The sequence below is a fragment of the Corvus kubaryi genome, unplaced genomic scaffold (genome assembly GCF_017639235.1).
Source record: "Corvus kubaryi isolate FWS band 111438036 unplaced genomic scaffold, C.kubaryi_AGA036_p1.0 71, whole genome shotgun sequence".
In the NCBI taxonomy this organism is placed as follows: Eukaryota; Metazoa; Chordata; class Aves; order Passeriformes; family Corvidae; genus Corvus; species Corvus kubaryi.
Window position 1 is genome coordinate 11936192 of NW_024582059.1, and position 12159 is coordinate 11948350.

At 42.2% G+C, this 12159-nt stretch overlaps 1 protein-coding gene across 2 annotated transcripts in view; it reads right to left on the reverse strand.

Moving 5' to 3' along the window:
• Positions 1-10831, reverse strand: part of SMARCAD1 (SWI/SNF-related, matrix-associated actin-dependent regulator of chromatin, subfamily a, containing DEAD/H box 1) — a 47117-nt gene extending 36286 nt beyond the window's left edge. For both annotated transcript variants that reach the window (XM_042049479.1, XM_042049478.1), the window contains exons 1-3: positions 10664-10831; positions 10196-10407; positions 3037-3208 (exon numbers count right to left, since the gene is read on the reverse strand). In XM_042049479.1, coding sequence (XP_041905413.1) covers positions 3037-3208; positions 10196-10394 — 371 coding nt within the window. In that variant the 5' untranslated portion in view covers positions 10395-10407; positions 10664-10831. The remainder of the gene's footprint in view (positions 1-3036; positions 3209-10195; positions 10408-10663) is intronic.
• Positions 10832-12159: the final 1328 nt, after the last annotated feature.

Sequence of the window (12159 nt, forward strand, 5' to 3'; positions counted from 1 at the left end):
CTCTCAGAGTATATATATATATTTCTAAATTTGGCCAAACCGGAACATAAGTACAGTCTCCTCTTTGCACTAAACAATTTCCACTTGGCAAAGGGAAGAAAAAAGGAAGAACGGACCAGGGAAATACCACAACTTACCCTCATATTGTTCTATAAAAGATTACTTGATAATTTAGCAACAACCACCTTAATACACTTCATCATTTCAGCTACCTAAATTACATCAGACTACCCCAAGTTTATCTCAAACCACTTCACTAGTGTTTATTTGCCCAACAGATACACAGATGTGGATTAGGTTCTTTGTAAACACTCTCCAGGTACGGTATCAACTCTCTGCTCTAGTTCTCAGCTCACTGAGAAAGAAAATTCAAAGTTCCTTGGGCAGCATCTTAAATGTATAAATATGGGAAGAGCCTTTCTAAAAAAAGAGAATGCTCTGAATTTACTGAAAGATTGATTATTAGAGCTAATCTGCAGGAAAAGCAACCCCTATGTATCTTTCAGGATACTGAGTTGCACAGATGGGACTGTGCAAAGCACAGGTCTTCCATTCTCCTTCCTTCCATAGATGTGTAAAAATCTCATTTTCTGAATGAAAATTAATTGAACTGTAAGGAGTTTGTCCTTTTATAGGGATTTCACCATCAGAAAGGCTTGCCTGCAGGTCTTTCTACATACATGTACATCAAAGACTAAAAGTAAACCTGGTTTTCCTCACTATATCTTTCTTTAGCAGCTGCAACAGGCAGACTGCAAAAGAATTCTGGAAAAAAATAGTTACACGCCACTTACATAAAAGATACAGATGACTGCTTATCATAGAATCCTTTTCTCCCTTTTCAAAAGGCACACACAGCAACATGGACTCCCTGGTTGCTCCTCTTAAGAGTAGGGAAATAACAAGAGATAACCCAAATTCTTCAGTCCACCAAGGCACTGAGTTGTAAGCCTCAAAACATGAATCCTACTTCCACTTTTAAAAAAGTCTTAATGAAACGTCATATTAAAATTCTATTGGCATATTTCTGATCTTTTTGCCTTGATAAGGAAGAAGGTTTCTTTTACAACATGCATATGAAAAAGAAAACCAATCCAAATGAAAGTGGTAACACTGCAATTATCTTATCCTTTCCTATCAGGGAATAACATCTAGACACTTGTCAACAAAGCCAGAGTTGCATACATCATAAATCTTGTCCTCTGTGTATAATCACATTCTTATCAAGCATAAGGAAACACTCATTTAACTGCTAAGCAACGCTGACCCACAAAACCTTGTGTTAGATTCTGCTTTTTCTCTGATAGACTGCAGACAGTGACTCTCTGCTAGCAAAATTTGTGGCACACTTTCTTTTAGGAAAGATGTGTTTTCTACCCTAAACTTTCTGCTTTCTGTTCTGTACCTTGTTCAGAATGAAGGAAGCTGGGACACTCTGCAAAAGGGAAATAAAAACCAAAAGAAAAAAAACCCACAAAACCCCCAAACTAGGTAACACATGCACTAAAATGCACCATGCAGACACTGAATTGACTGATTCTATGCAAAGCCAGAATTCAGCACAAACCAGAGCTCCTAAGCCCAGACAGAACCCAGATAACTCCTGCCACACTCTCAATTTGTTTGTTAGCTCAACCAGAACAGCCACTTGTGAGACAGCTCAGTAGGTTCTGCACACATCAACCAGCACCTGAGCCAGCACACTGGGCCAAAGTGTCGGGCACTGAGGCGCCTGGTGGCTCCACGGGAATACTGAAGAGTACAAGAGGATGTAGCCTCATGTTCATCAATCCCACTGGGAGTCACCCTGCTGTCCATGCCTCACTCCCAGTAATAGCAACTCAGTATAGGAATAGCAAGCACTGGCTCTGCAAGTTGCATCCTGTGTGGCTTATCAGCATCAGCTCTGCATGGTACAAAACCACTTGAATTTCTTCCAGGTGGGATTCAGCCCAGAAGCAGAGTAACTACATTTACACAGCACTGCACACAAGCCAATTTGATACATGCAACCAGCTGGCCATCTCTGTCTCCTTACACAATCTACAACTTAAATCACAGGCAGAAACAGGAGCTCACTCGTAACTGCTAATTTTTTTTCTCCTTTTCAAGTAGCTACCTTAAGTTGAAACTTTGACGGAGAAGTACTGAAAAAAAAAGACACCACATCAGAATTTCAGGTAATAGCAGCAGAAAAATGCATTATTTCACTTCTGCTGTAAACTCCCAGTAACTCCATGCTCTGTGTAGGACTGAAAACCTGACAAGAGACTACACCTGTTAAGGCTGCAATTCCCACAAAAGTTTTCTGCAGATTAATTCAACCAGACTATCAAAGAAAGAGGTTAAGCCATCTTGTTTTGCTTAGCACAAGAACATCTAGAGGGCACAATTACCACACAGACATGTAACTAGCAGGGGTTCCTTTAAACCATTTCAAATGGCTGCAGACGTCTATCTACATCTTGTCTCACCAGCTCTCTCAACACTGCTTTTTTAGCACACACCCAAGTGACTCCTGCACAGTAACTCTTCCCTCCCAGGGCATTCAAAAATATAAATTTCCAAGTCACTTAGGAAAGAAATAGTTTTCCTCATGCATAGGAAACACACCATGCAACTCATACTTAAGTTTACCTCAGGAACTCAAACTACACACTGAAGCTCTACTTGCTTCCCTGTCAAATATAGTTTCATATACAAAAAAACCCAACTCCAACAGTTTAAAATTAGTAAAGCAAGTGTTTTATGGTAAAGTTTTCAAGTTGCACTAAAAGGATTTCAAAGGAGAAAGGCACAAATGTACAAATGAACAAAAACATCACACGTTTCAACATGACAGAACTCCTCCCTCTGAAAAAATGATTTAGCTGGATACATCTTCCCTGAAAATCCGGTAAAGTTTAGCTAGGGGCAGCTGAATCCCAAAGAAGTAAACCAGAATCCAACCTAGGCTCTGATTTTCAATTCAGTATTTCAACTTAGAACACCCCATGGGGGTGCAGAGACACTACAGAAAGCTGGCTCAAAGCATACATTACGGCCGCCTCTGCCCTCGGAGCCTGGGTTTCTTCATCAGCAGTGACGTTTCTTGGCTCTTCATCCTCGCTGTCAGAGACGTCGTGGAACTGCACCCCTCGCTGGCGCTTGAAATAGGACTCCTTCATTGTCCTCTGAGCTTCAGGAGTTTCTGGGACAGTGGAATACTCTGTGCAAGCCATTTCAATAGGAGAAAAAAGAGGAGACAATGACTTATGACTTCAAATATTTATTTGTACTTAGAGCATCAAGTAGCTGTGATTTCTTTCAGAGACACAATAGCCACTTAAAGAGAACTCATATTCTTATGCATGGAAAATTCCTGTAAGCTGCATTCCTTAAAGTGGGTACTTACCTGGCAAAGGATCTTCAGCCCTCTTACATCAAACAAACAATTTTTTACTACAAAGTTTAAGAGAACACATATTTTAAGTTAATAACTACTTATAAATAAATACATAAATAAACATTTTTTTTAATATAAACTAATAATGAGCAAATTCCTCTGAACTACTTCCAGGCTGATCAGAACACGGATAGAAACATTGGCATATGACTGAAGAGAGAAAGATTGATGCACAGAGCAGAGAACACGACAGCTGCAGAGAGCATTTTCTGTATGAAAGAAATCTCGTGGAAAAAAAATTTAAAGTAACTCACTCTGGCACCACTGAATGAATGGAAAAAAAAGATAAATCCTAGAAATACAAGCAATTTGCTGACAAAGGAAACTGTGCAGGCTTTGAAAGGAAAAGGCACCCAATAAACTAAAAAAATATAGTACCAGATGTTACAGAGAACGCTACAGAAAAAGAAGACAACGACTCTAAAAGGGAGCTTAAAAGTGATTAAAGGGATGAAGGTGAATGTAACTCCGCGTCTCTATGAGGAAACATTAATAAGGGTTCAATGACAGTTCACAAAAGCAATCACTGAAGACATGAAACTTCAGGTTGCTAAAGAAGCTTCCCTGTCCAACCATCCAGGAGCCACTCTGGCAGCACCTGAGCTGGCACCAAGACCCCTTTGGAGCTACACATTCCCCACTCACAGAGTTACACCAGGTTTCCCAGAGCAGTCTCCGATGTCCAGATCCCCAATATCCTTTAATCATGGTGCAGTAACAGAATCACAGCTTGAGCTGGTGCCTCTGAGGAGCGACCCCAAACAAAAAATCCTGGGCTTTTACACCCTCACAGTTTAAGTGCAGGCAAGTCTGGAGTCATCAGCTCCTGAGCGTCCGGACCCCTGGCTGGGCCACAGGTACCCAGGCTCTTGGTTGTGCAATGGGTCAGCAGTTCCTGGCTCTTGGGGCTGGGGGCTCTCCCCACCCACACTGCTACACACTGAGCTACCTGCACTGAACGGACTCCTCAACAAGGTGACCTTAGCCACACACAGGAAAAATCGAGGATAAGGGGCAGGAAAGTCAGCTACAAACTTCTCGGAAAGTTGTGTTTTAGTGATACTACTGTCAGTGTAAGTCTTCATATAAAAAGATCTTAAATCCTCATAAGGCAAAGAAAGCATCAGAGGCATCCTCTTCTAACACATCCATCCTTTCTCAGGTGCCTGTAAACCAAACACCAGTGGTGCTCCTAACTCTGGGACCACAATTTTGTCTGGGAGTAAAGATAGTTTCTTCTGCCTCCATTCACTAATGCAGAAACTTGCTGAGTCAAATTACTACAGAGTGTGACATCAGCTTTCAAAGCTGATTTGCCAGCAGACACTAGACACAGATGAAGCTAGAATAACTTCATCTGATAGTCAAATGCAGGAAGGAGCTATATAGTGTTTGATTCTTTCATCTGTGATAAAAGACCTAATTTTAGTTATCATAAAAATCTAAACCTTTTCTATCACTTTTAAATCACAATAGAGGATTATGGTAATGATTTTTAGAAGAGGCAAAAGTCTCACTTTGCATATTAATCTTGTTATTTTGAAAAGCCCATTCACATGTAAATCTAGGAAAGCTTAAAAATTATTAGTTCTGAAGCTGTAGTACACCGTTGCAAGACAGACCTCCCTGCATCCAAGACCAACACATTAGCAATGGAAGCTTCCTCAGCAGTACCCTCTTCTACCTATTTTAGGAAGAAGATGTGTTGTCCTTGATGCAGTTGCTTCATCTGAAAACCAAGTAAGTTTTTAGATGAATGCAGGAAAGGAGCAAAAGTGACCTTTGGGAACATGATGATGTTGGGTTATCAGGGCAAGTGCTATCACAAAAGGATAGAAACATGAAATGCATTAAAAAAATGTGATTGAATATCAAAACAGGTCTCCAAGAAACATGAGAATTCCACTTTTATTCTGAATTAACAGAACCGATCAAGGCAGTTTTCATGGATCCTTACCTTGTAGGTTAGACTAAATTCTAAAGCAGCATGAGACAGAAATGACAAATATTCATAACAACTTTGCTAAGAGACATCCTTACTGAATTTTAAAACAAAACACAAGGCAATTTTACAAAAATAGGATGGTCTTCTAAGTAATTTTACTCTTTACGGTATAAACCTCGTCTAAGGTTTACACTTAAATAAAAAGAGTATTTACTGTTTCACTTAGTGATTTCTCATTTTAGTTTTACTTTATTTAGCAATTATTGTCCAGTCTTCATGACAGCTCCTAACTCCCATACCTGTAAAATGTCGAGTTACCTCGAAAAAAAAAAAGCATTCTCCCTCTCAAAAAAAAAGCCCAGTCTTTTCCTCTTCCTCCACCTACTTCACGGAACAGAGTCCCTTACTAAGTGGGGGAAGCAGAAGCCACACATGCAATAAGGAGTCTTCATAGTTAGAGCAAACTGTAACCTTGTAAAGTAGTAACAGATTAAAGTTATTGCCACAACATGTAACTGTTGGAGGCAGAATTTTCTGAGTACAGGCAATTAAAAAGAGCTATTACGGAATATCTACAATCATAAGACCAGTATTTGACTCTAAGGCCAAAAATAGGAACACTCATAAGTATCCCTATATGCACACATTAGCATCAAAAGCAAAACTCAACAACCAATTTTTGCTATTGTAAAAAGAGAATACACAGCCCTTTAATTCTAAACATAACCGCCTACACAAATCATACATCACACTCTGAGAAAGCCAGCTTCTTCTCTCCCAAGTGAAAACAAAGATAAAACCAAAGCAAAAACTGAGGCAATACTTAGAGGCTTACCACATTTACTAACATTGTCCAACAAGCATTGTCAAACAGAAGTAATTTCCACCTAGTTTTGGAAAGCAGTATCAAGCACATGCTACTGAAATCTACAAGCTAGTAAGTATTCCATTTTCAAAGGAAAGTCTTTTCCATTGGCTAAAATAATCCTAAATGTCAGTATTACTCTAAGGTACTTCTTAAAGAGGCCCTTTTAAAATGATGATTACTTCAACATATCTTCCCATGAACCCTTAGAAAACTGCATTAGGTACTACAGTCAACACTTTTTTCCAGAAATTCTCTAAGCAGAATTACACTCTATGAACTGAGACATAAGCAAAACACAGGACTTCCTCAGATCCTAGAGAAAACAACAACAGACAGAAAAAAAAGAGCAGTCCCAGCGCAAGTGAACTCTCAGCATTATAATCTCAACGTGCAGTCATTTGGGATACATATTCAAACCGTACAGAGAGGATAACAACAAAATCAACCATCAACAGCAAGGTTATATATTGTAGTTGGATTTCATCTACAACTTTCATTTCAATCCACTGTTGAAGCTTTGTAAGCATGCTTTTTCAGATTTGAATACAAATCTCACTTTGTATGTCGGCAATTATTCCAATTTGTGCAGTTCTGGTACAGTTCTGCTCCATTTCTACAACTGTGTAGAATAATCTCATTATTTTAGCACACCCAGCTATTTACATAATTAAAAACATCTAAATGAAAATTAAGCAGATGTTTCACTGTTTCCTTAACAGACTAAGAGAAACTATTCAGTAAATAATATTCATTTGTATGAAAAATTGCAGTAAGCCACTCCAGTGTATTTTCCCAACTTTTAGAGATATTTTCAGATAAAATTTGGTAACTGTCCCCAGAATTGGTTTCTATCCCTCAGTTAAATGCTGTTCAGAATTATTCCCTACAACCTGGCTGCAAAGTCACTGCAGGCCTGTGTAATTTTGAATACAGACAAGTGTACAACGATGACCAATTCTTGTGGCCATCACACCACAAACTGCTTATTAAAGCATAAGGGACACATGTTCAATGCAAAGCAACAAGAACCATGACCTACAGACATAACTGGGATACAGAACAATCTACCAATATTAGTTTGTTCCGGGAAAACAAAACCAAAAAAAAAAATAGCTAAAAAGATAATGGTGGTTCATGACACAACAGACATCATCTGACTATATTTTTTGAAGATGGATGACATACATACAATCATATCACTTTGTTAGATGCATATTTCAGGGCACTTGATAAAACACAATTCAGAAGAAATCTCTCAGAAATTATACCAAACTGTTTGTGCTCCTGAAGGAAAAAGTCAGATTTCTAAATGCTTTTTACACACAAACTGTGGTTGCACGATACCAAAGGAAATAGAAGAAAACCCCCAAGTTATCAGCTATTTATAGCATTTTTGTTTGTATAAGTGAAATAAAGATCACTCTCCTCTTGTTTCCCCAGTTTCTTGTACCAGTATTTTGTTAATGACTCTGTCTTCAGAAGAAATCTGAATAATTGTTGTCCTCACATGATTCATTGAGCACTAGGGCAAGTTATTTTTGGTGAACTTGGTGTAAACTGTTTTTCTTGTACAGAACAACTCCATAGCCTGACTTGCTGGTGCAGTTAGCAGTAGAGAGCACACAGTGCCATAAACTCATCTTTGGGCCTTCTCCATGACCATTCAACAATAACAACAAAAAAGGTGACTGTTTTATTCGACCCGAAGCAAGAAAAATTCTGTCTTCCTGACAGTAATTAGGTAACAAGGAAGACAATCAAAAAAGTGCTAATCAAATTTAGTCTTCTCTATTACATTTAAGTGCCTCATATAATTCAGACAAAATCTGAGTGTTCTATTTTTGGTTAACTTCTGTAGATGTAGAAAATATGATTTAATTTCTTAAAAGGTTATTAATTCTTTAAATAGGCTACATAACACTGCTGTGCAAATCAGTGGGAGAAGAAGTCATTAAACCACTTGATCTTCTTTAAACATTGAGTATCTGTGAAAGATGAAGCATCATGTATATGCAGAGCACTACTATTACATCTCAATTTTAAATGTTAATTAGTACCCCAGTTTTCCACCAGCATCTGCATCCATGGAAGCTTATTTCAGTTGGACACTTGCTGTAATTTTGCCTGCTCTTGCACTCTACCCTGTTTCACTGTTAGCCACCACCACCTCCAACTAGTTTTCCTCTCAACTACTTAGCCTTGCACTACAGTTCTTTTAGGCTGCCCTTCATCTTTTTATTACTTTGCATCTACCCATCTAAATTGGGTATTACATCCCTTCTCCTCCACAATCCTACCCCTGCAGAATCTAAGCCAAGGGAGACCAGCATTTTAAAAAACAAGCTCTAAAATTTGTTGGCAATTATGGTCTAGCTACATGCTTACACTGACAAAGTCCATAGGCAGATTAAAGGAAGAAATATTAAAATAAAGTAAATCACAAAGACAACTAAGCAGCCTCCTCCATTACTTCACAACTACATTTGCAGTTCCAAAAGGGCCCCTGCACTCAGTAACTCCTCCACAGCACAAGCCAATGATTTACCACAAACAGGAAGAGAACACCTGTTCCAAAGTGCACTTCCTCAGAGTGCCCACTTTTCCATGCGAGCATTATAAAGACACATGTGCAGAAGCCAGAACTAACAGCTGCTTGCTTCTTCTCTTAAGTTCTCCCTGTCCCCAAAACATTCTTTGCGAGTGGACAGGTTACCCAATTCCAGACTGGCAACTTACATGCTGTATGTATTTTATTTTTAACACAGAACACTGCTTACTATTTACTAATGCCAGTAGAAAAGCACTCCAATCAACTCAAAACAGTCAACCTGCACTAAACCAAAATTCAGGGAAGAGTAAATATCCATCTCCTGTAATTCTGACTTGGCTCAGCTTTAAAAGAGGAACTCCTTCTCGTGCATGAGTTTCTCTACTATTACATAGATAAGGTATTGTGAAAAACTGCCTTGCACCAAGAGAAAGTCATGTGCAAAAAAACGTAGTTGAACAACATCAACATATATTGTTGTTCCATTTCTGAATAAATGCATAGTCAAAGTCTGTCTGATCTCTCCAATAACACTCTTAACTTGACAACTATAGCAGAAGTTATATGGAATGTCTGAGAAGTACCAAATAATCAGCAGGAGATGCTGTCTGTTCTTCAAATCTTACTCCCTCAGTAGCAGGAAAGACCTCCTGGTGAATGTGATTACACAGTTGACAGCGATTTCAGTCATTAGTATTAACCAACAAATCCAAACAGGAGCAGCCAAAGGAAACCAATACACTACTACACAAGCAAGTTTTTGACATTCCCATGAAAACTCCAAGCTTTTGCCCATAAAGAGGACGAACACTACTACAAAACCATTAACACAGTCAGCTTCTGAGAATCAGTAGCAGGTCTCTCAGCTCTTTACAAAAGCAGGCCCGAGTGAAAAGAAACCGTTCTCTTTCTTTTGAATTTCACCTGTGATGCTCCACAATGCATTAGCCAAGGACTCTACGCAAAAAGCTAGAGTCTAGTGTTGCATCCATCAGACAAATAAAAGCCATTTGTTCCTTGAAAACCCTGAGGTGTCAGCGTAAAATAAGTATCAATAAATAAATTTTATAAATAGTAAAACATAACATACTTTCAATATTTAATCTGAAGCATCTTCACTCAGTTTAAAAAAAAAAGTTATTTCAGGTTACTGACTTGCCTGTAAATACACAGGTTCAATCAGGCCATACACTACTACAAATGACGATACTTTTGTGGAAATTGTTGTGAAACGTGCGCACAGAAAAACACATTTGTAGAACACGCAGAGGGGGTAAAAAAAAAAAAAAGAACCAAACAAAGGAACACCAAAACAAAAGACAATTACTTTATTTCTAGAAATTAAGTAGTTACACTGCCCTCATGCTGCACGCAAAACACCTGACTCACCAGCTCGCTCCGTCACGTCCGAAGCCGGAGTGTCTGGCCTGCTGTCATCCGTACCTTCATCCTCATCCCCTCCAGCGGCACCAACCGCGGCAGCAGCGCCAGGTGCCTCCGCCCGGGCCGCCGGCGGGGACGGCGACTCCTGCTCCGCTCCCTTCTCCTTCCTCTCGAAGCGGAACCGGTCCAAATTGTAGAGGCTCATATTCTTAACCTTTCTGTGGGAAAAGCCAGGAAGAGGACACAGCCGGTAGGGCCCGTCTAATACGGATCAGGAAAATGCTGGCGAAGGGACCGGCCGGCGCTCCCACAGAAACGCGAGGCCAGCGACGCTGTCAGGCAGCTGGAAGGCTCCTACCTGCCCATCCATCCGTCCATCCACCCTCTCTCCCTCTTCCCCGAGCTCCCCTGCCTCCCTCCTCCTCTCACGGCGGCCGGCGCCCCCCGGGCACGGGCGCCGGGCCGCACACGCACCTGTCGTGCAGCGGGGCGGCCCCAGCGAGGCTGGGAAGGAGCGGCGGCGGCCGGCAGGGCCCCGGCCGGTCCCCGGGACAGGAGTGTCGGCCGGCGGGAGGGCGGGATGAGGCCCGGCGAGCGGGAGTACGACGCGCTCCCCTCAGCAGCGGTGCGCGGGGCTGCCGGCGCGCGGCGATGACGTCACAGCCACTCCCGCCAATCGCCTCGCCCGGCCGGAGCGTGCGGGCGCGTGCGCCTTCGCGCCTTTTCCCTCGAGAGCGGCGGGCGCCGCGTCCCTCAGGGGCGGGGGCGGGAACGGGGTGCGGCGCTAGCGGGGTCCGTGGGGTTCTGGAGGCTTTGGGTTTCGTGTGGCTGCCGCCGTGACCAAGCAGATTTGCGGGTTCCAACTCCAGACATCGCACAAATAACGTTTTTGATACCAAATTATCGCGTGTTCACACCCCGCCACCCCCTTCCAAGCTGAAAAGTTTGGGTGGAGAACCGCGAAAAGACCATCATGGGAGAACTGGAACCCTAAAACACGGGGTCATACAATCATAGAATAGTATGGGTGAGTAGGGTTCTTAAAGACACCTAGTTCCAGCCCCCCTGCCCTGGGCAGGGACATGTTTTGTTAGACCAGGCTGCTCAAAACCCATCCAGCCTGGCCTTGAGTGCTCCCAGGGATGGGGCATTCATAACTCTTCTGGGCAACCTGCTCCCGTGTCTCACCACTCTCACAGTAAAGAATTTCTTGCTAATGTCTAATTTAAACCTACTCTCTTTAAGATTGGAGCCATTCCCCCTTGCCCTGTCCGCTTACATGCTCTTGTAAAAAGCCCCTCTCCATCTTTCTTGTAGACTCCCTTCAAGTACTGGAAGGCCACAATTAGGTCTCCCCTAAGCCTTCTCTTCCACACCAAACAATCTCAGTTCTCTCAGCTTTCCCTCATAGGAGAGGTGCTCCATCCCTTTGATCATCCTGGTCCTCTGGACCTGATCCATCAGGTCCATGTTGTTCCTGTGCTGGGACCCCAGAGTTGGATGCAGCACTGCAGGTGGGGTCTCAGCAGAGCAGAGGGGCAGAATCCCCTCCCTCCCCTGCTGCCCACGCTGCTTTGGATGCAGCCCAGGACACGTTTGGCTCTCTGGGCTGTGAGTGCACATTGCTGGGTCATGTCCAGCCTCTCACCCACCAGCACTCCAAAGTCCTTCTCCCCAGGGCTGCTCTCCCTGTTCATCCCCCAGCCTGTGTTGGTACTGGGGGTTGCCCTGACCCACTTGCAGCACCTTGCACTTGGCCTTGTCAAACCTCATCAGATTGCCATTTACTCACTTCTCAAGCTTGTCCAGGTGCCTCTGGTTGGTAGCCCATCCTTCAGGTGTGGATTTAGGGCAGTTTTCAGCTTAGGTTCCTCAACGTGTTTTCAGCATTACGTTCCTTTGGCAGAATAGGTGGGAAAACACCTCCTTTTGCTGTCTTGGGTAAGGACCTGCTGCCATGGTGGATTTCA